We start from the raw sequence: 23,537 nt of genomic DNA on the forward strand, positions 1-23,537 counted from the left end.
GGACAGCGAGAGACCGCGAGCCGGCTCCCGGGAGGCTCCAGACGCCAGGGACTGTTTCGCCCACAGTTTGCTCCAGCCCGGGGCACACGCCCCTCCGAGCTGGCCAGGAGGGCAGGCGCACCTAAGCTACACCCCGAGGGGGACGGAGTCTATGAGCACTGGCCCAGCAGGGCCCCGAGTCGGGGGGAAGCAACCCAGACCCCAGGGGTGGGCTCTCTTGTCCTGGCGCCAGCACTCCGCCTTCAGGGCCTCTGTTTTCCCACCTGTGAAATGGGGCCACCGCCACCGCCGCGGGTCTGTGTCCCCCGGGGCCAGCATGCGTGCAGCAGTGGGTGGCGGAGCTGCGTGGGGACAAGGCCCAGTCTTGCCCAGGACGGCAGAGTGCGTTCGTTTGGGGGTTGTTGGTTGAAGACAGCCAGGGATGGCCTGGGCAGGCAGGACAGAGCTGGGAGCCCCGAGGGACACAGATTCCTGGGAGGGGCCAAAGCAGAGGGGGACCTGCAGCTGCGCCCCCCAGGGGGCAGAAAGTGTCATTGGGCTGCGCGGATGTCAAAGAAAAGCAGAAACTGAACTATTTAAAAAAAAAACAAAAAACCAGGAAGCCCACAAGAACACACCGAATGCTGGAATCTTCTAGAACAGTAAAAATAAGACTCTTCTCCTCCTGCAAATGCAGTCTCTTGACCAAGTTCTCCAAACCCTCGTCAATAAAACAGAAAGAATGTGGGGCGGTGGGTGCTTGGACAGCCTCAGCCAACCCGGCTTTATCCTCCAGATTCTAGAAGACTCCAACTGCGTGTGTGTGTGTTAATCATCCGCTTTCTGGAGAAGGAAGTCTACGCCCCGCCAGCCAGCTCCATCCTGCCCAGCGGCGCTCGGGCACGGGGCTGAGGGCTATTTTGGGGCTCTTCTCAGTTCCCTATCTTTTCCTGCCTTTGAAAAAAACAAAAAAAAACCCAGAAAACAAACCCCCCTCGGCGTTTCTGCACGCACCAGTTGTTCAGAGGCCAGCCGTCCGGGAACGCGGGGCCCAAAGCCGCCTCTCGTATAAATCATCTCCCTCCGACTCCTCCGTGTCCACTCCGTCCGTCCCCCGAACGAGAGCGGACAGTGGGGGACTCGGTCATGCTTTGGCGCGGTCGGGAAAGCAGGATCTGTCCTTCCTGGCTGCCTGGGGACGGCCACCAGAGACGCTGCCGTCCTGGTTGAGTGACTCTGCGTGCTAATCTGAGACATCTGGGCAGATGCTGCACGTCTCCGAGCCGAGCTGGCGTCTGGCTCCCCACATGTGCTCCGACGGCCCTTCTGGCGGGGACGGGAGGTTCTGTCTTCCGCTGGCTCTTCGGGCCCGGGCTACCTGCCACCGCCGCCCCCCAGGCCGACTCCCTGGGCCCACTGCAGGGACCGGCCTCGGCCCACAGGCAGGCGGCCTCCGAGAGGGTCCAGCCAGTGACAGAGGCTTGGGGACGGTTTTGGGGCAACGCTGCCGTGTTTATGGGCGGCCGAGCCACTCTGCCCTGGGCTCGTGGCTTCGCTGTGAACTCCCGAGCACGTGGCGCGGCTCCTTGTGGCTTCCCAGGTGTGCGTGCTCGGACCCGGCCACGCGGTGGCTGCCACCTCCCGCGTCCCAGGCCAGGCGAGGGGGATTTCTGAGGGGCAGGACGCTCTCACTTCCCTCCAGACCTCAGCGTGAGACGGAAAGGAAGACATTCGGGCCACTTTTCTGTCCGTCCGCCACAGCGGGTGGGCGGCCCTGCCGACGAGCCGGTGCGCTCCGGGCTCCCAGGTGCGCGGGCCACCCGCGCCCGCCGGGCCTCCCTGGAGGGCCAAGCTCCTGGCGTGGCCAGCACGGCTGAAAGGCCACCACTCAGAGTCCTGGGGGCTCTCCGAGGCCACAGGGTGACCTGCGGAGCAGAGCCTCTCTCCGGTGCCTTCCCGGGACTCTGCCCCACCCAACTCAGCCCGGGACAGCCGCTCCCTCCAGGCCGGCAGAAGGGAAGCCGCAGGTGCAGCCAGCCCAGGACAGCGGCGGCTTCCGGGTCCCCAGCCCCAGCCCCCCCTGGGTGCACACGGTGACAGGAGCGTGCTGCGGCCCTGGGTGTGTGGGGGAACAGGTGTCACCATTTCGGGTGAGGGGGCGAGGCAGGGCCCAGGAAGAACCATGGGGTGCCTTGCGCCGAGGGCTGCTGCCACTGGGCGTCAGGGCAGTGGCCTCGCCGGGGAGGGGCAGCCGGGTCACGCGCACAGCACATGCTGCCTTTGGCTTGCTGGCGACCAGTGTCTCATGATGTCTGCGCACGCCCGCCGTCTGGGCCAGCGCCCTGCAAACTGCGGGGCGTGACATCAGTTGAGTGGGGTGCAGCCGCGGAGCGCACACACAGGGACAGACGGGAAAGGCGTGGGAGGGTGTCTGGGGAACAGGGCCTGTCTGCGCGCACAGGGGCGGGGTGGGAGCGGGGCCAGAGCGTAAGGTGCTCTCAACCGAGCTGGCCGGTGTGGCCGGGTGGCTGGAGCCCTCCAGCATCCCCTTCCCCTCCTTCCCCTCCTGCCGTCTCTCGAGGGGGCTGCAGCATTCGGCGTGCCCCGTGCCTTTGTGGGACAGCGTCGCAGCCCTGTCTCTCTGGACAGAGAGAAGCGCTTTGGTGGCGGTGAGCTGTGTCCCCACCCCCGCTGGTCAGCCGGGCTCAGGACGGTCATCACCAGGGCAGGGAGACAGGCCCCAGGCCCACGGCAGGGAGGGACGGGAAGAGGACGCTGGGGGCTGGGCTGGCCGCCCGCCTCCCACGCCCAGGGCGACGAGACCCGCCCTGTCCTGAGACAACGCTGCCCTCTTCTGGCCGGTGCTGGAAGGACCGGCTCGCCGCCCACCAGCCGCCTCCTGCCTGCAGTGCGACACTCCCGGCCTGGGGCGTCCTTGGGCCCAGGCCCTAACAGGCTCCACCCCCACCTGATCCAGAGGTGGGAGAGGTAAGGAGGCGGCAGGTGAGGGTGTCCCGGCCACCGTCCACTTCTGTCCCCCGGGGAGAGGAGGCAGGGGTGCCGCACGGCCGGCCTCAGGCTGGGAGTCCAGCACAGGGTGTGTCCACCGCTCCCCGGCAGATTCGACCATGGACGGTGGCATGGCGCCCCCTGGTGGCCCTCGCTGGGGGTCTGGCATCTGCAGCCCAGGTTGACTATGGGGGGACAGGGCAGTGCTCGGGGCTGAAATTAGTGGGGAGGGGTCTCCAGGGGCCTCCTACCTAGGAGGGGTCTCCGATGCCCTTCGACCCCATCCCCTGCGTGCACGTGTTCACAGCGTTAATTAGCAAGTGTGCCACACTTTAGTAACCCTGTTTTCTAGAAGATCTTGAGAAGGAGAACAAACATAACTACTGGCTCCTCTGGAGCAGTGAGTGACTTGGTGACGGAGTTCGTGAGCCCCAGGGCGCAGCAGGGAAAGGCTCAGGGAGCCAACAGCAAAGCCCCGAGAGGCTTCACGGCCACAGGCCCCACACGAGGCTTCGTGGCTCTGAACCGAGCCGGATGCAGGAGTCTGAAGCCACAGCACGGTGCTGTCCCCTCACCCTGGGATCTGTTCCCCACCCCGGGGATCCGTGTGGGGCGGGACCCGGCCCAGAGAAAAGGGAAGAGGCCCAAGCAGCTGGGTACGAGGAAGGGCCCTCAAGCTGCTCGTCTCCGTTCCTGGCTGACAAGCTGGCCCGGAGCAAGAACCGATGCACCGGCCCTCGCAGCGCCGACCACGCTGACAGTGGCCGAGGCCCAGCTCAAGGGAACCCCTGGTATCACAGGGACGGAGGAGTGGAGGGAGGGGGCCTGGTCACTCCAAGCCCCACCTGGCACAGGTCACCGAGGACAATTTCGGGGCTGAAAACGGGATGGGAAGGCCACAACTCAAGAGCATCTGCGAACAGGCGAGGCCTGGCTCGAGCTCCCCCGCCGCTCTCCCCTCCAGCCTCTGCCACAGTGCGGGGAGGGGGCGCGGGGGCCCGCAGTGCGGGAGGACGAGGGGCTCAGGGGCCTGCCTGGCACGACGACGACACTGCCGCTGCTGTTCTCACCCGGCAAGCGCCCTTGCTGAGCCAGGTGCCACGCCCAGTGCTTTGCACGTATGATCCCTGAATCCTCCCAGAGCTGGGTGCCGAGTCGCCCTCGATGATGGAGGGAAAACCGGAGGCTCTGAGGGGTGGCCGTTCACTAGGGAGAGGGCGGAGGGACTTGAAGCTGTGCTCATCATCATGTGGCACAGCCTCGGTTGGGGCCCCATGTGTGTGCTTGTGCGTGCATGTCTGTGTGTATGCATGTACGTGCACGCTGTGTTTGTGTACATGCATGTTTGTGCACATGTGCATGCACGTACACGTTTGTGCACGTATGCACATACATGTGTGCACGTGTTTGTGTATATGCATGTGTACACATGTATGCATGTGTACACATGTATGTACACACATGCATATATGCATGTTCGTGTATGTATATGTGCATGCGCATATACATATGTGCACATGTGTGCACACATGCGTGCATGCATATGTATGCATGCTCGTGCATGTATGTATGTGTGCGTGTACATGCATGTTTGTGTGTGCGTGCATATACATGTGTGCCCATGTATATGCATACATGTGTGCATGTGTGTAGCAGGGTGGTGCCCACATCTGTGGAGAGAGGGACAGAAAGGGCTGGCATACCCAGTAACCCCAGCTGCTCGGGACCAGCTCTGACGCCCCAAACCACCCATTACTAAAAGCTAAAACATCTCTGGGGCATTTTTACCCAAGGCCGAAGGACGGGGACCCGGAGTGCAGCGCTGCCACCGGTGCCGGGGACGCGCGCGCAGGCCTGGGAGGCACTCAGCTTCAGAAGCAACTCTGCGCTGGGCTCGTGTTTTGGTTTCATACCTTACGCCGAAGTACCGTGGCTTTTATGTTGGGATAACACAGTGATTTATTATTTACCGAACGCGGTAGGCGCTCGGCAGATCAATTTCAATGAAACAATGGATTATAAATGCCGCCAGCAATCTGGCAGTAGCAGTAATCAACAAAACATGTTGTTCTAAATGCTGCATAATAAATTGACTATAATAAACCCATAATTATTCTACTGGCTACATTTCAAAGTTAGCACTAGAAAAATAAAATCACCAATTTGGACTTGGCACTAACATCCATGGGCTTCCTCCAATCGCTCCTGTTTCTGCAGCTGCCACAGGGAGACGCAGGTGCCACGGGCGGCCCAGGAGGGCCGAGGCCACAGCCTTGGGGCCTGAAGTGTGCGGCCTGCCCCGCTAGGGTCCCTCAGCAATGCAGGGGACCAGCCCCTCAAGGGGGAAGGACCCTCCCTGGGGCAGGTGGAGACGGCAGTGGAGAAGCAGCCTCCTCCCCGGGGTGTGCCGAGCTCACAGAGCAGAAAGACCCACGGCCCCAGGGCTCTGGCACGGGGCCCTCCAGCCGGCCAGGGCTTCTGGCAGGTCAGCGGTGACCCGCTGGTGTGGCTGGGTATCTGCTGCTGCCCGGGGACTGGGTGCCTGTGTCCTGTCCCGCTGGCTCAGCCGGATCGGGCCGCAGAGTTAGAGCGTTAACAGGTTTCAGCAGCCGAGAGCTCCCGCCCTCCTGCCCTGGTCACCAGCCGGGCCAAGTCCGTTTGCCAACCCCCTCCCCCAATCCCTCTGGCTCCTGACCTGGCCTGGGCCCCTCCTTGCGTCTCAGCTGCCCACACACCGGGGCAAGACACCCCCTTGTGGGACCAGGGTAAGGGGGTCGAGGATACCCAGAGGGGGCCCTGTCAAGGCTGCTGCCCGCCCCGGGCTCCCAGGCTTCTGGGCAGCTGAGCCTCTCGGACCCGCCAGCCCTGGGCACTGCGGGGCCAGCCACGGCTCGACTGAGCCCACTGCCCAGAGGCGGCTGGGCACAACGCGTGGGGCTCCCTGCGGCCCAGCCCGTGGGCGAGCCAGGTTCTATGGGGTCAGCGAGGCAGGCAGGCTGGGGACATGGACGCTGCGGCCCAGTCTGGGGTCAGGCGGGCGGTGGTGAGGTGATTCCACCGGCCTGATGCTATGACCACCTTGTGCGTCACCCTCGGCAGGCCACGACTTGCCGGCCAGGCCCCCGGCCCCAGGGGGACAGTGGCTCAGCACTCGTGTCCCTCGACACAGCAAAGCGGCCCTGGGGGGTCAAACACCACCTCTGGGCTGTTGATCACACGGCCACCTGTGCAGGCGGCTGGCAGGTTTTGGAGCACGGGAGGCTCTGGGGGCACAGCTGAGGCCCGGCCCAGAGAGCCCGCTGCGCCCCGGCACCACGGAAACCGCAAGGAGCCATCCTGCGCCCCTCAGTGCTCCCCGTGGGGGACAGGCTTTTGGCCCTGGAGGCGGCGCCGCGTGGGCCGGGGCCTCTGCAGAGCGGGCCTGGGGACCCTGCTGCGGTCACCCTCCCAGGACAGCGGCCTGGACGCCCCTGGCTGACCCTGACAAGGAGTCGAGCCCTGGCCGGGCTGTCCACACACACAGCCACGCCGGGCAGCACGCGGGCGCCCCACTTACCACATGTCTCCGTCCTGGATGGTCCGGTCGTTGGGGGCCCCGGCGTGTCCGTAGTGCAGCACCGCGGAGTTCTCGCCGCTGCAAAGAGGGAGGTCCTCACACCCGTCCTCACGCCAGGCCGGGGCTGGGCCCTTCCCCCGCCCACAGGCAGCACTGTCACCCTCCAGCAGGGGCCAGGGGTGGCGGGGCCAGGCCACAGCTCAAGGCAGGGCCAGGGGACATGGTGGCCCAGACACCCCACAGCCACATGGCTGGCGGCAGTGCCACCTGCAGGGCTTCGGCTGACAGTGCCACCAAGGTGCCACCGGCTGAGGGTGTGGGCAGCGCATGCAAAGGACAGAGGTGGCTGGCGGGCTGGGCAGGGGCTGTGGAAGTCCCCTCCCCAGAGGCTGAGGCTTGCGGGAGGAACCTCCCTGTCTCGGCAGCTGCCCTGCCCCAGAGGGCTTCGCTAGCGAGCGACCCCTTTAAGATAAAACGGGCTTTTGAGTCTGTCCGAAGGGGAGAAAACCCCACCCGGGTACAGTATTTATGGCCCCACTCGGGAGTCTCAGGAATCATAAAAGCAGAAATAATGATTTTTCTCTGCACCCGCCAGGGAAGAGCGTTCCCAAGGACCGAGATGTTCTCATGTGTTATTCACGTGCCGGGACCGGGGGCAGAGCCTGGGCTGAGAGCGGGGGACCAGCCGGGCCGAGTCCCGGAGCCGGGGGTGGGGGGACCACCCGCAGCCGGGACGTCAATGTGCACTCACGGCCCCGAGCTGCCCGAGTCGTGGTCATGTTTACCGTGTGTGTCTCCAGGCACACCCAGCCACGTGCACACGACACACGGAGCCACATACACACACACACACACACACAGCTCCCCACCCCTGCCTCAGTGTGCCACGTGAAGACACGCCGATAGTGACAGCCCCACCCACGCCGTGCTGGTCTCCACACCCCCCACACGGACACACAACCGCCGCCTCCTGTGCCAACACAGCCCCTTCCACCCTCCGCCCTGCTGGGGACAGGGGGGACGGGTGGTGGCTCCTCCCGGGGCTGGTGGGGCTCCTCCTCTGCCCGGCGCCAGGCCCCCAAGCTTGGGCTGCCGGGCACAGGTGCGGGCGTGGGTGGGAGCGAGGGTGTCCAGGCCTGGGGGGGGAGGGCGGAGTCCCCACTCGATCAGGGCCCCTCCCTCCTCCCCCGGGTCCTCCCCTCCCCGCTTACCTGCCGCAGATGCAGGTGTAGGAGCTGTGGCGCATGCCGCCCCGCGAGTAGCAGTAGTGCTCGAAGAGGCTGCGGAGGAGAGACGCTACGTCAGCACGGGGTCACCAGGGCAGCACTCATGCCCCCACCCCTTGAGCCCTACGGACCCCAAGTGCAAACCCTCGGCCCAGGCCTTGCTCTGCTGCAGCTCCCAGCAGGTCCCAGCCCCGGGAGAGGCCGGGGCTGGAGCCCGGGCTCAGGCACAGGCCACAGAGGTCAGCCTGGAGCGAGGAGGAGCCTGGGGTCAAGGAGGGCCACCTGCCGCAGGAGCTCGACGGCTGCCGCTGCCGTGGCCCCGGCCTGTCTCCCAGGCTCATCACGAGGACAGAAGGGCCCGAGGGAGCCCTGGCTCTGGCCGGGGCCACCTATGTTTTTGCAGGGCTGGAGGAAGCGTCCGCCGTGACTCTGTGTCCTGCGGCCACCACCCGCCCCGCCCGGAGAGGCTGGACGCACGGCCAGGGGAACACAGACGCCCTCGGGTCCCCGTGCCGTCCCGCGCTCACCCGCAGGGGAGCAGGAGCTGCTGGGCAGACGGGTGGGGGCGGCCCCCCTGCAGGCGGGCAGGCAGGGCAGGCTCCAGGGAGCGGGACGGGCCCTGCCTCTCCCCGCCTGGGACAAGCAGCGAGGTCTGGGGGGAAGGACAGGACCCCGACCCCCAGACTGAGCCCAGAGCAGTGACAGGAGAGCGGGGCGTCAGCAGAGCCCTGCAAACCGGGAGTGGGCCCAGCTGGTCAGAGGACAGCCCGGCCTTGACACAGGCCTGGCGGCAGAACAGGTGTGAAGTCTACGGGGCTGCGAGCTGTCTCTTCCACGCTGGGCCCCTGGGGGCAGACCTGGAGGTGTCTGTGGGGGTTGGTGGCCCGGACTAGCCCTCTCGACAGCGCAGCAGTGCCTCCTGCCGCCTGGAGCTGCGGGGGTGGCTCGGGCCCTGCCCCTCCCCCACCATGTGCCTGGGACCTGGGGGGCCTTGAACTCCCAGGACCGGCCGCTCCCCAGCTCCTGCTGGTCTTCCAGGCATGGCAGGTGCTCAGCCCCTGCACAGCCCAGCTGTCGTGCCCTCACCCCCTCCCCGAGGCCCACTCGCCACCAGACAGCCGTCCTTAAGGCACTCAAGGCCGCCAGGGGGCATGCCAAGTGGCAGTCCTGCCCCGCACACTCTGGACCTGTCTTAGAGAACGCCTGTACGGAGGAGCCAATCTTCCAGGCGGTGCAAACACAAATTACGCATGATTGTTATGACGGGACGTTAAGCAGTTGCCATGCAGGAACATTCTGCTCTACTCAGTCTGCTTTCAGACTCGCCTTACAAACCCTACAGGACAACTGGGTATCTGTGAGTGACATGTTTCCTCCATATAAAGGACTTCGGGAACAGCGGGGTGACCTCCGCCACCCCCCCCTGTACTCTCGGTGGGAGCACTCGAGCTGCTGCCAGCAGCTTCCACGCCGGTCCCAAGAGGCCACAATCCAAGTCGCAGCACCAAGCGTGGCCATGGCCAGACACGATCCCACGGAGGCGGGGCGAAGGCCAGGGCCCCACGCAGCAAAGCCTGTGCGCGAGGCCGCACGCCGGCAGCCCTGGAAGCTGACCCCACCCTCCTGCCACCCTCCACATGCGCAGAACTCCCACGCAGCCTGGGGAGGGGCCCCTTAGCTTTGGGAGATGTGGCCCTGCCCGGACACCTGCAGCACCCCTCAGGGGCCACATGGCCATCCTGGAGGTGACAGGGACAGTGGGCCTCTGCTGGGGCAGGGGACATGCAGACAGCTGCACCAGGACTGGCCAGCTTCAGAAAGGACAGGCGGGGGGGACACGGTGGCATCCGCACGTGTAGGGAACAAGCGTGTCCTGCGAGAAAGGGGAGGCTGCAGCGGCCTGGGGACACCGGGTGGCTCGGTCCCCTGCGAGTCTCCCTGCTGCAGAGTCCACTCGGCACAGCGGCCCTGCTGCGCCCTGGCTTCCGTTTAAGAAAGAACAGTAATTTCGAGACAAAGGCGCAGCCGACGCAGTCTTCAACCCGTGGGGGCTGACACAGAGCCCCACTGGACACCGGGCCCTCAACCCGGGCCGGCCAGGATCCGTGCGCACGCACATACGCCCACAGGCACCCCCTGCACGCAAACCCCACCCCACCACACATACGAAAACACGCTACACCCCCCATACACACACCCGAGATGAACTCCAATCCAAAATGACAAGACACGAGAGCAAACGGCCCACCAGAGCTGCCACATACGACCGCAGGCTGAGACCCCCGAGGACTTCTAACAACAGAACGACCAGACAGCAACTTTAGACACACACAAAACAACAAAATAATTCACACCTAAAAGGAGAGCATGAGAAAAGAACAAGGCGGACGTGACAAAGCACCGAGACGGAACTTCCAGAAAGGAACGGGCTCCCTGTCTGAGGACGGCGTGCGGCAAGACGGGCAGGGGTGTCGCCGCCCCAGCGACCGCCTGCACCTGCTCCTTTGGCATCCGCGACTCGCAGGGCAGCGTGAGTGCTGCGCCCGCCCGGCAGGGGGCCCGGTGCGCCCGGGGAGGCTCCCGGGTGGCGCGGCCCCTCCCCCAGTGGCAGGGAAGGGCTCCCCGGTGGGCAGAGCAGGGCCAGGGGCTGCCCGAGCCCCGGCAACCAGCCTCCCGAGGTCCCCGTGTGCCGGGCCCCGCCGCTCTCCCCGTGTGGCCGTCCCTCCGACGCCCTCGCCGCTACTCAGGCAGAAGCCCCTTTGCACCCGGCGACAGCGAGAACCCGAGGGTCTCCTGGGGGGGGGGCGTCTGTGCTGTGGGTAGCGGGTGGATGGAGTCTCTGCGGCGTGGGGGCGGGACACTTGTCAGTGCCCGAGGACGACAGACGGGGCTGTCAGAAACAGCGGATTCCCAGGCCCGGGTCTGCAGCAACGGTGTCTCCAGGGACAGCATGGCCGGGCCTCCCCGGGACCTACAAATCCAGCCCGTGGTGGGGCGTTCCTGGGCACCCGGCCCAGCTCCTGCCCTGGAGGTTTATCATCTGACACGAAGATAAGCCGCAGTCGCATAAAAAACGCATTAGCTGCCTGAGATAATGGCGAAGGGCACCCCGCGGCAAGTGTCCCCGAGCTATTAGTGCAGCTGGGAGCAGGGCTGGATGGGGCCGGGGAGAAAGAGCAGCACCCACCTCATTCCATCCGCCAGGCGGGGCCTCGGTGCACGGTGGGGGGTGGGGGTCCCAGGAGGTGCAGAGAGGGTAGACCGGGCCAGGGCCAGGAGCACTCGAGCCCACACAGGGGTGGTGGCTCACTCAGGAGAGCAGGCGGAGGGCTGCAAAGCTGGGCAGGGCCGGGGCGTAGCGGCTGAGGGACGCCCCTCCCTGCACTCCCGGGTCCGGCCCCACACGCCCAGACTCCCGGGGCAGCACTCAACACTGACCCGGGCCAAGCCCAAGCTCCACCACTTGCCGGCTGTGTGGCTTCTCCGTGCCTCGGTTTCCCTATCTGCAAAATGGGGGCGATAGCAGTACCTCCCTCCCAGGGCTGCTATGCCGGTTTGATGACTCAATGTGCATGGAGTGCCCGGTGCGTGGCACCCAGTGGGCACTGTGTATGTGTACAGCACACGTGAGCCACCAGGGCTGCCAGCGTTGGAGGTCTGGAAGGGACAATGGGAATTCATCCCGCAGGCAGCAGGCGGCGACAGCTGTGGGCACCCAGCGCCAGGCTCTGAGAAGCAGCCTCGTGGCTATTCTTTTAAAACCAAACAGAGCCTGTGCAGAGCCACAGCTCAGACACCGCCCCCCCATCTTCCAGGGAGGCCAAGTTCTCTCTGGGGTCCACCAGCGCCCTTTGCGGGCGACACACCCAGCATCTCCAGAAAAAAACCCGCTGCCTTCCTGCCCCGCTGGGCTGGGCCGGGGGTCTCGCCCCCTTGGCAGGGACAGGGGCCTGAGCGCGTACGAGGGTGGGCAGGGGCTGCCAGTGTCTTGTGCTGTTTGGATCCAAACGACTGTGCCGTGTCTCGTTATCTCCGCACTGAGCTGCTTTTAATTCACATTAATTTTAATTAATTATGATACTTTCTGGGTATAAATGCTCATAATCACGTCATTAATATGATACAGCGACCAGGTGTGGTGGCTCACACCTGTAATCCTAGCACTCTGGGAGGCCAAGGCGGGCGGATTGCTCGAGGTCAGGAGTTCGAAACCAGCCTCAGCAATGAGCAAGACCCCGTCTCTACTAAAAATAGAAACAAATTAATTAGCCAACAAATATATATATACACACACACATATATATAAATTAGCCGGGCATGGTGGCGCATGCCTGTAGTCCCAGCTACTCGGGAGGCTGAGGCAGGAGGATCGCTTGAGCCCAGGAGTCTGAGGTTGCTGTGAGCTAGGCTGACACCACGGCACTTGCTCTAGCCAGGGCAACAAAGCGAGACTCTGTCCCAAAACAAAAAAAAAATGATATAGCTTTTGAAGATCTACCCACTTACTGAAGGAAAAATCCGAGCGAGAGAACAACACAGTCGTGCAGAGGAGCCCTGGGGCCACCGAGGCGGCAGGACAGCATCTCCAGTCCCCACGGCGGCGGCAGCAGCCACGGGGGACTCTGAGCGGAAGCGGCTCTTTGTGCCAGTGGCGTCGGCAGAACTTCTTCCGCAAGGCTCCGGAAACGCACCCTGAGTCGCCCTGACTTCCCGGGGGGGGGGGGGGGGGAGGTGGAAAGCTGCTCCACCCCTCACCCCTGCAGGGACCTGCAGGCCGTCAGAGGGCGCCTGGCAAGGGCCCCGGTGCCACCCTGCCCCTGCTGCCTGCCTAGGTGGTCACAGCGGCCTGTCCGGGGCTCCGCCCCACCCCCAACACGTGTTCTCCAAGGTTCTCCTGAAGGGCCAGCACCAAGGCGCCGCTGTGAACTGGGGGGCTGCCCTGCACCTCGCTTTCCCCGGGCCCCAGGGCGAGGACAGACACCGAGAAAGCCATGGATGAGCCACTGAGGCTCTGAGTGTGTTTCAGATAAGTGGCACTCACACGTCATGTCCCCAAGAAGGGGCTGACTTAAAGCCTTGGACTAAAACCAGAAATGCACTATTATTGATGTTATAATAAACCCCCTGCTCGCAGAGGGCCTCCGCCCTCAGCAGCTTTCTTTGCTGGCTGGGGCTCCCCGAGCCTCCTCCCATGCCCCCACCTTGGTCCCGAGACCGCCTGACCAGGCAACCCCTCCCACCGGGACTTCCCAAAGGCCCGGCCGGCCGGGTCATGGTGCACACGGCACTGGGCGTTTGGAGCCTGCATGGACCATGTCCGTGTGGCCAGTCAGATGAAGACAGACTCCTTGAGCCCTACTGCCCGCACAGGCCACTGTCCCCAACAGCTCGGCTCCTGCTGGGGTGACCCCCGTGAGCACCTTCGATCTAAGGCACCCCTGGAGGGTAGGGGGGCAGGGGCTTGGGACCCCCGCATGTTCACCCAAGCCAGGCCCTGCTGCCCGCTAGGTTCTGAGACTCCGGGGCAGGTGCAGACACTGCGGTCAGAAAAATCCAGCAGCCGCCTGCAGCATTTAGCATCTATACCAATCTATACCCGCTTTGGGGGACGAGCGGTTCTCCTACTTTGCAGACGAGGAAACCGCAGCTCTGAGCGAGGATGTGCCGTGGTCAGGGACCCCCCCCCGGTCGGTGTCTGGGCCTGGAGTCCGCGAGGGGCTTCCGGCTGCAAACTCACTGTCTCGACCCAGGTGGGGTCTGCCAGCAGGCGCGGGGCTGGAATGCTGGGTGCCCTGAGGGCCAAGGTCACGCGGGGAGACGTTTCGTGCTCTGTGGGCACTGGGGGTGGCGGATGCCACGGCCAACGCGTCCAAGGGTTTGGACCTCGCTGTCCCCGGCGACGGTGCCCCAGGCTGGCTGTCGGGACGCGGGAGCTGGTGCTCCGGGAGAGCCCTGGGACACAGAGGCCCCGGGAGGGGAGGCCCCGCGATCGGAGGCAAGGGCAGCGGCAAAGACGGGAAGAGGAGAAGCGACAGAGAAGCAGCTCGCCCAGTCTCCAGGAGCGGCCTTATCAAGGTATGAGACAATTAGCATTTTAATTGGATAATTGGGAATTCTAAATTGCCTATCTCGTATTAAGCATAACTGAGGACATAACATGACATTCAATTAACAAATCTTCCCCTTTATTCTTGACATGCTTGATTAGGTTGAGTTTCTGAGCTCCCCGCTATCAGTTACTGGATAACACGTTCCATCTCCTTCCTCCTTGGCAAAGCCCCGGCTGCCGATATATTCAAATTTTATACATACAGAGGAGATCTTAGGAATTCTCTATACCAAGAAAAAAAAAAATCAGCCAGTCTTATCACTCAGAGATAACCTCTATCAAACATTTCGCCAAACATCCTTCCAGACTTTTTTTTAACACATAAACACAGATTTTTTTTTCTTAAGTGATAAACACAGATTTTTAAAAATTAGTTGCAAACTTTTTTTTAAAAAAGTCACATTTTTACTGAAGCATGACGCACAGAGATAAGGGTGCAAATCCTAAGGACGCAGCACGATGACCGGGCACAAACGGGGCTCCCCCTGCACCTGGCACCCCTCCCGGCCTCTCTTCCCCGAGCGGAGCCGGCTCCTACCACCACAGGTTAGAGGTGGGGGGCGGCGGTCACCGTGTCCTTCTCACTGTGGTGGGTCCCACTAGGAGAGATATTTTCAACACTGTCACCACGCCCAGAACCTGATGACTCTTCCTCACTGCCATCGTTCTCTGTGGTCCGGTCGGTGGCCATGCTGGTCTGGCTGGTCCTCCCTGCTCAGTCCTTGTCCCCTGTAGAGTGTGCACCACAGGGGACCTTCGCACGACGTAAGTGGGAACACATCTGCTCAAACCCTGCCTTGGCTTCCCGCCTCCCTCTCCTAACACTCTGGTCCCGTCTCGTCTTCTCGGCCCACCTCCCCACCACTCCTGGAACCGCCACCTGGTAGCGTGAGCTACCTGCGTGGGCCCCGTTATCTCCACCAGGAGTGTCCACCCGGAGACCCACAGCTCGCTGTCCCCCCCTCCAGCGTCTCTCTCTCAGGGAGGCATCCGAGCCCCGGATAGAGCGTAGCTCCCCCAGCCTGCGACCCTCACTATCCCCCCTCCCTTACGACAGCTGCTACCCATCTACCTTCCGATCGTCCAACCCTCCGGCCCAGCCACCCTCTCTGGCCACCCCCCCGTGCTGCCGGGGGTTGGTCTGTCTCGTCTGCTGGGCTGTCCCCTGGAACGCGGCACAGCCCCTGGCACTTAAGGTCTTCAGTCCCTTTCTGCTGGGTGACTGAGTAAGGAAACAGTCGCACGGGCAGTACCACAGCCGCGAATCCACTTAACCGGCTGCCAGATGTCTAGGACCGTCCCCCCGCCCCCATCCCGATGGACACCCATGGCTGTACACCTTTTCATTGTCTTCAGGCTAAATTCCTAGAAGCGGAATTACTGAGCACATGCACGTTACTGAGTCTGCAAAACAGATACCAAACGCCCAGAAGGATCTTCCGGGTCCCGAGCAGGGCACCTTGGGGCCGTCCGCCCCGAGGGACTGGGAATCTGGCAAAATCACAAAAGCGTTTCGCTGTTTCCCGATGAACTGGCAAGTTTGAACATGCTCATATGTCTGTTTCCTCATATTTCTTCCTTTCTGAACAGCTTGCTCCTTTTTAAAAAAAAAAAAAAATGTGAGCATTCATCTTTTTCTTATTGATCCTCAAGGGATTTATATAGGAAGGATACTGGGCGGTGGATCTGACTAGTAACAAGCTTCCCCTTTGCTCTTTAATTTTCTTTATGGCATTTCTGGACAGATAATTTACATTTTTATTGGTTAGATCTGCTAAATCTTTTGCTTTATGGTTTCTTCCTTTAAGAAGTCGTTCACTACTGCTACGATTTTATAAACTCTATCATCTTTTGTGGGCTTTCTGTTTGCACGTTTGTATTACCCATCGGCGCTGGATTTACCGTGACGGAAGTCACAGGCAGGGCTCCACTTTATCACGCTCTTTAGCTCACTGCCCCTGGCGCACGTGCGTGGGCACTGTGGCATTGAGGGCAGGTGCTTTATGCTCCGGGCAAAGTCCACCCTCCCGCAAGCAGCCGGCCCCATCCTCTCGCTCCCCGGCTCCCCTCTGCCGACGCCCGGGAGGGCGACAACGCCCAGGAAGAAGAACTCAGAGCCCACGGCGTGTGGCTCACGTGGGGCATTGCCCGTCTGTGGCTCCAGACCCATCTGGGGACTGGCACCCCTGAGCAAGTGGGGGAGCCCCCGCTCTGGAAGGCCCCGGAAGAGCGGCGCAAACGCAAGGACAACGTGCCCACCGTTCTCTGACTTGTTCTGAGACCGACGTCGGCTCACCTCTGACCTGATCTCACCTGTCACGCCAACTGCGGCGGTGCCACGCTCCCTGGCCCTAAAAATAAGGTCTCAAATGCGCCAGGCTGCCTTAGGAATCATCCAGAAAGGCTCAAATCACATGACCGGGAAGCAAAATGGTTCTCCGCGTGGGAGACGCCTCCAGGGAGTCCACGGCGTGGCACGCCACTGAGCAGGACTACTCCACGCAGCAGGTAGTCAGTGTCAGCCTCCATCTATGGCTAACGACACTGGGTTTCACTCGTGACAGGGATAAAAAGCTTTTTAAAAGTATCTACTTAATGGAAACAAATGAGTCGACTTAGAGGAAACGACTTGGGACCACGGAAGCAGAGCAGAGCTCGTGCCTGGGGGCTGCCACTCCGGCCGGGGCGGTGGGTGGGGGTTGGGGATGTCATGAGAGGCGCCACCAGCCTTGGCTTCCCGTCCCCCCTCCGTGAACTTGCCGTGGGGGGAGGAAACCACACCCGAGACCCTGCGCCAAACAGATGCTCCCTAAACACTGAACAGCAGGAGACGAGGGCCCCAGAGCCCCCTCGCGCCTTCGGGACAGAGTCCCACACTGTCCCCTCTAGAGAAAGCAAGTGCCTGGCCTTCCGAATCCCTCCAGGGCGTTGGTTTTGAGACAGTCCAGCCCTACTTTATTTCCAAACACCAGATTCCCTGTCCAGCCTCATCTTAAAATATTTCACAAAAGTGTCGTTTCAGGTGTAGCTTTCTCCAGAAAGTGCCGCTTCTGTTGCTGCCTTTCCGAAGTGGCAGTCCCCCGGTCTCACCCGTCACCTGCCCTCCGCAGCCCCCGCAGCTCAGTCTGACCCGTCCTGGGGGTCCCCTATCCTCAGTTTCCCTCCCAGCTGCCCTCCGCTGAAGGCTCTGGGAGGAGGAGAGGCGGCGGGCGCCCTGCCCCCCAGGCCCAGCCGGGCGCACGGGCCACTCCAGGCGTCGCTGGCACAGGACCCTGACACGGGCACCCGGCCACCCAGCGGGGAGCAGCAGGCCCGTGGGCAGCCTGCAGCAGGAGGCTGGGGCTACCCCCGGCTGGAGGGACCCAGGAGGAGCCGGGTCAGCGGTGCCCAGGATCCCAGCCACCTGCAAGAAGCGAGGAGGTGGGCACCTGGCCAGGAGGGCGTGACCCACCCAACACACACACACACCTGTGAGGACATCTCCTCTTCGGGAAGGTTCTTCCAAGCCTCCAGGAATGCAAGGCCCAGGACGGAGCCGAGTCTCGGGGGGAGGAGGGGAGGGAGGGAGGGAGGGAGGGAGGGGCAGATGCTACGTGGCAGGGCCGGCCCCGGCTGTCTGATGGCAGTCAGTGGGAGCGGCTGCAAACCCCTCTTCCAACGGGCCTTTCCGTCCCCACTCACGACTCCGGACATCGTCTTAGGCACACTCGACGGGCAAGCTACTCGTCACTTTGAAAGTCTTTATCCACTTAGGACGATGAATGCGGCTCGAGCTGCCCCTCCGGAAGGATCGGCCCCGAGAAGGGAGGTGCCGCGGCCGGGGACGGAGCAGGAGGCGCGGCGTCCTGGCTAGTGGCCCTTCCGGCACATTCTGCACCTGTGCTCCCGAGGAACCGTGAGTGGGGCCTGGGTCAGGGCTCGGAACAGAGAGGAGACACGTCCCCTTCCGGGTCCTCGTCACCCTGCATTCCCTGGATCACGGAGGGGGCAGTGGGGGAGGTGGGACGGCCACAGGCGACTTCCACCTGCAGCAATGTCCCCTCCGGGTGCGCAGAGGGTGGGGAGGCGATTTAAGAGCCAACTCCGGTGGCTTTCTCCTGCTGGCGTCCGAGACAACGCAGGGCAGGCTCTGAAAACTCCTGCCCCGCCCAGAAGATGCAAGAAAGAACCCCCCCGTGCATTTAAATTTTTGGTCGCTGAAACCTATTTATCAATAGCTAATTAATAAGGCCTAAGTCTTTTCATGACAGGAAGATTAAACTGTTTTTGAAATAATCCATTTTTAATTAAAATGCTACCCTCTTTGGGTTTCTGGGTATATTCAAAAGGAAGCCTTAACAGATGTCTTGTTTTTAAATACACATTATACAGAGCCAATGATGAGAAGAACTCGTGCTTTTAATTACATTTTAATTATTCTTTGCCTATCAATGCAAAAGCTAAATATCCTTTTTCTCTACGGTACTCACGCTGCTCACTGAAGCCAGCAGCCAGCCAGCGGGAGTCCTCCCGTGGGTGCGACCTCCTCCCGGCGACCTCTGCTGCGGCTTTCCTGAGCCATCCACGTCCCCGTCCTGGCAGGGGGCCACGGGACCCCGGCCCCCTCTGGGCAGTGCTCTCCCGGCCCGAAGCCTCGTGAGAGTCCCACTGCCAGGCCACAGCGGCAGTTACACGACGAGGGGCTGGGCAGCCCCCAACACACATCCTAAACCCCATCAGGGGAGGAGTGGCCCTAAGCGGACAGCCAGCCACGTGCTCACACTGCACTTCCTCTTCCCGGGCACATCCCTCGGCCTCTCTGCAGGGGGGTGGGCCCTAAGACTGACCCCCCGCAAGAGGACTATGCAGTGACATGTGCGTTCACGACTGGATGTGAGTCCTCTTCCCCCTTCTCTGAGGGGACAGACTTGGGCAACGGCGGCAGCCCCGAGTCACCGCTGGGGCACAGCCACTGGGCCAGCCTCGGACTGCAGCACGGACAAGAAATCAACCTTCACTGCGCTACGTACGCCACTGAGACTTGGGTTCCTGTTGCTACTGCGGCAAAGGCTGTCCTGTGCTCACTAACGCACGTGGCGATTTAGAATGTGGTGAAGGCGGAATTTTAAATCAATGGGGCAGAGACCGTATTCCAAAGACAATGGGTTAACTTGTCATTTTGTAGGGGCAGAAAAGCCAGAATCCTTGTTTCTACGTTATTCTTAAATGCATTTTCGATAAAAAGGTAAATATAAAAAGTGAAACCATGTGGATACATGGATAGCTATCATACGAACGTTTGAAGTATTTCACAATTATATGGAAAATATTTTTTAAAAATATAAAAAAAATCATAAAGACAGAAGAAACCACGCAAACAGCTGGATTATACTGAGGTAGAAAAGGCAATTATGCAAAAGCAATGAAGCAAAGACATCAATTATATGGGAAAGGGTCCGTGCGAGTACTCGTATTTAAAATTTCTGTTTGTCAAACTGGGGAAAATACCTTCAACGTATAGAATAACACAAAAAGCCCCTATTATAAAGCACTCTTGCAGATCAGTAAGTGAACCACAAATGCCACCATCACAAATGGGGCAAAGGACAGACAAGCCACAAAGACTGATGCCCAAGAAATGGTTCTGCGAGAAGCTTAACCCGGCCGGTTCTCAAAGGCGCGCGAATAAAGCCGGGACATTGCCGTTCCCTTGTGAGACTGGTACAGACATAATAATAACAAAGACGATACAATGAACCTCGAGGCCCGGGTCGGGTGTCCAGCACATGGCTGAGACCGTGGCTTCTGGACAGACGCCACCTGTTCTTCGGGGACCCACCTGTCCGCTGCGGGGTCTTGGGCCAGTTCCTTAGGGCTCTCCGGGCCTGTGTCCCATAAATGGACACTCACAGGATAAAGAGAGGACACTCACAGGATAAAGCCCCAGGAAGCCTGTCGTGCTCGCTCACCTGCAGTTAACACCAGCCACAGCTGGGAAGGGAGAACAGTTTTCCAGAAGGTAGCTTGGCTTTGTGCATAGAAATCTTCCGCAGCAATGCCATGTGCAGGGATTCACCCCCAAAGAGAGAGGATCAGTCAACCCCGGGAGAGACGCTAGACGAGGCAGCTCACCCGTGGTCCTTCTCGCTGGGGGCCGTCCCAGCGGGCGGCTGGGCAAGTGGATCACGGTGGAGCCCTACTGAGCGCCCCAGTTCGCGGGCAGGAAGAGGTGTGCACTGCACAGAGGAGAGGAACAGACTCCGCACAGCACGAGCCCTGCAGGTCAAAGCCCGCCTTGTTTATAATGTTCTGTACCGGCTGAATTTCCTACTGGCCTATGTATTATCTTTCCATCAGAATAAAGCTATTTTCATTTTGAAAATACTTTTTTGGAAGAAATCAAAGCTGCCTGTCGGAGACCAGCTCCCCCTGACCCAGCCCGGCCCCGCCAGCCTCTTCCCCAGACGCCACCCGCACCGCGGCAGCACGGCCGCGACCCACGGGACTGCCACAAGGGGGCGCACGTGCACACCGTGTGCCTCCCGCCCCAGCACCTTGAAAGACCTGGCTTCCCGGACCACAGCTGCATCTCTGTTTTCTACGCAACCGTGGTGCACAAATTTAAAAACAGGCAACCCAAGCCCAGATGCCTCCCGATTCCATCAAGAAACCCCGTGGTGGGCTGAGGTCCCGCAAAGTGTGAAGGTCCCAGCTGTACCTGGAGGCCAGGGCTGGGGTCCTGCACCTGTAATCCCTGCACCTGTAATCCCAGGCCAAAGGGAACAGACAACAAAGCAGAGCTTTCTCCGCCCGATTCCGCCCACGACAAGTCGCCTGAAATTCCTGCCGGTGTTTCCTTGCTCATCTCCACCCTGTACACCTCCACGTGCCCCGGGAGGACTCTCGAGTCCTCGGCTCACCTATCCGGGAGCAGCTCTGCCCGACGACAGGGATCAAACTCCAGGGTGGGACCACTCTTTTCCCGCTTCATCATCAAAATTGGAAGATTCAGCCCAAAGTGGCCATCCCCAGCCTGGGAGCCCCTCACAGGGCGAGGCCAAGAAGAGCCCTTCCAGGTGACGGCCACTCTCGGAAGACAGTGGGGACCCAGCCCTCCCTCTTTCCCCGGGCTCCCGAACCTCTTCCACTGCAAGAGCAGCTTCTGGAACTTGCTCTGCAGGCCAGGCTCTTCGGCCCGGGGTTGGAAGAATCCAAGCCCCAGGACCGTCTGCTCAGTCCTGCTTCAAAAGTCCTCGTATCTCTTTCCTCCGGAATCGGATGCTTTGGCCAACTGTCTGCACAAGGAGATGTCCCCTCTGCAGCGGGAGCCAGCCACGTTGGGGACCGGCTGGAAAACAGCGGCGCCTGCCTGCTCTGGCCGCCCACCCCGCACTCCGGGGACCTAAGCAGAGGGGCCCTTGCCCCAGGGAAACACGGCCGTGGAGGGGGCCAGACAGGATGGGGCAGAAGCTGCCGCTCTGAAGGGCTGAACTGAAAAGCAAATTTGCCTCTGGTGCTATGGCTAGAAAATTCCCCAGCTCTGTCTCTCTCTGCCCCCTGGGAGCAGAATGGAAGCTTCTCTGCCCAGGAAGATGGTGCCGTTCCTTGGAAACGAGCTTGCCGCCGTGAGCGAATCCAGCAGGTAAGGACAAACCGCCCAGAATGTATAAAATATCACACTCCCCAAATCCCCCCGGACGGACATCTCGCCTTCAGCAAACAGCTCAGATCCGGGCGGATTTCCTCTCGCAGCGTCTAAATCCCCCAATTAAAGGCACGGCCTCATGGCAGAGGTGGGAAGTTTGGGGTTCCTGGGCTCCCTGCACCTGCCGCCTGCAGAGGGTGGCCCTCCCGGTGCCCGAGTCACACGCATGCGGCTTCCGGAAGCTCCCGGGGGCCTCCTTCCTCAGCTGTCCCAGACTGCAGGCATGGCTGGCCCCCGGCGACAGGCCCTCCCCCTCCCGTCCCATCCGCAGCCGGGTGTTCGTGGGTGAAAACATTTTATGGGGATTATTTCCAACCACTCCAGTCCCAGGACAAGCCGGTGGTCCCCAGGGGCCCAGGAGCTACACAAACGACCGCATGCCGCCCCCCACCTCCCCACCCCATTCCAACCCGGGCCTTCCAGCCTTCCTCGTCCTGGACACAGAGCACGCGCAGTGGTGTCTCAGAGCGCCGGCCGCCCTGGAGGCTTCAATAGCTAAGGGAGAGGTTCCTCCATGACATTTCTGTAGCCTGTCGCTAGTTCTTGCTGCTTTTAGCACGAGCAAGCGTTTTCTCCTTAAACCGCAGGGCCAGAGCGCTCCCTCCCGCCAAGGGGCCGTCCGCACGCCACAAACACGCAGGGCTCACCAAAGCCCTTGAGACGCTCCTAGAATAACGATGGCCACACGCCGCACCTTCGGGGGACTTGACTAATTTATAAGGCAATTTTAATAATAACTATATATTAATTTTACATCCCCTTTCTACCTATTTCGGCGGCTATGAACTGTTAGGAACAAGGTAATATATTACGATGGGCTTCTGGGGACTTTTTATTAACTAATGCCCCATATTTAAAAAACCTTCTTGTCAAACGAGAAACATTAAGAAGTGCTGTCCCTTCTATAATTGCTTCTAATAGACTCAATATTCAGGTCCCGGCCTGAGCAGACAGCCCTGGCGGTACTTCCCGAAATCGCATTTAACTTTTCATTTTCTTTCTGTCGTCGGCCGGCGGAATAATTCTGGAAGCACGCAGATGGCCATCTCAGCGCGTCGTCCTGTAGCTGCTCCTGAGGTGTCCGTGGATCTGGGAGTCAGGAGGGAAACTGAGGACGAGGGAGGCAGCAGCCTTTGTGCCTAGACCCTTCTGCAGTCTGTGTGTAACCTGCTCACTGACACGTAACACACATGCAGCAAAGCACACGCATCTCAGCTGTGCAGAAACGGGTGAAACCTCACAGACGTACCCCCTACGCAAAGATCCAGAACATTCCTAGACCTATAGTGGGCTCCATCGCCACCCCATCACCAAAGTTCTGTGTGGGAACTTCGTGTCAACGGGACCGATCGGCATGTGCCCTTCTGAGGCTGGCTGTTCTCGGGCCACCTCACCCTCATGACAGCAGCTGTCCACGCTCACAGCCTGGTGGTACTCGCTGTCTGGACACACAATTTATCCACCCATCGTAAAAGGACTTGGCCTCCCCCCAGGGCCAGGCGACTCCCGTCCACACGCAGAGCCTCTTTCGTCCTTTTTCCCTGGCAGGGGAGAAACACGCAAGCCCATCCCTTTCTGAACCTGGAGGCCGGAACCCTAGCGTGGGGCCTCGAGTGACGCACCGGGCTAGAGGGCAGAGCAGGCAGAAATGGCCCTCTGAAGTCACAGTGACCCCGTGCAGGGCAGCACACCTGGCCTCGGGGGCCGGAACATGAGAGGTTCTTCCATAAACAGAGACTGTACAGAAATGGAAACTTCCTTACGGACGAGGGAGGGGTGAGACACGTAACCCCGTTCAACCGGGGGCATCCAAAAGTGGCTGGGAAAGGTCATGCCCTTTGCGTGGCCAGTGGGCCTCGGGAGCAGGGCCGGGGCAGCAGGAAGGCCAGCGTGTCACTCGTTCTGGGGCCCTCTCGGCGGTGGGCGGAAGGACTGAGACGGAGCACTCAGAGCGTCGTCATAAATACTGCAGCT

General features: G+C 61.2%; 1 protein-coding gene across 1 annotated transcript in view; it reads right to left on the bottom strand.

Annotated features, from left to right (window-relative positions):
* Nucleotides 1-23,537, bottom strand: part of PEPD (peptidase D) — a 102,900-nt gene that overhangs the window by 14,620 nt on the left and 64,743 nt on the right. The window contains exons 10-11 of the mRNA XM_012775143.2: nucleotides 7,756-7,824; nucleotides 6,545-6,622 (exon numbers count right to left, since the gene is read on the bottom strand). Of these exons, the coding sequence (XP_012630597.2) occupies nucleotides 6,545-6,622; nucleotides 7,756-7,824 (147 nt within the window). The remainder of the gene's footprint in view (nucleotides 1-6,544; nucleotides 6,623-7,755; nucleotides 7,825-23,537) is intronic.

This window comes from Microcebus murinus, chromosome 16 (assembly GCF_040939455.1).
Source record: "Microcebus murinus isolate Inina chromosome 16, M.murinus_Inina_mat1.0, whole genome shotgun sequence".
Classification (NCBI taxonomy): domain Eukaryota; kingdom Metazoa; phylum Chordata; class Mammalia; order Primates; family Cheirogaleidae; genus Microcebus; species Microcebus murinus.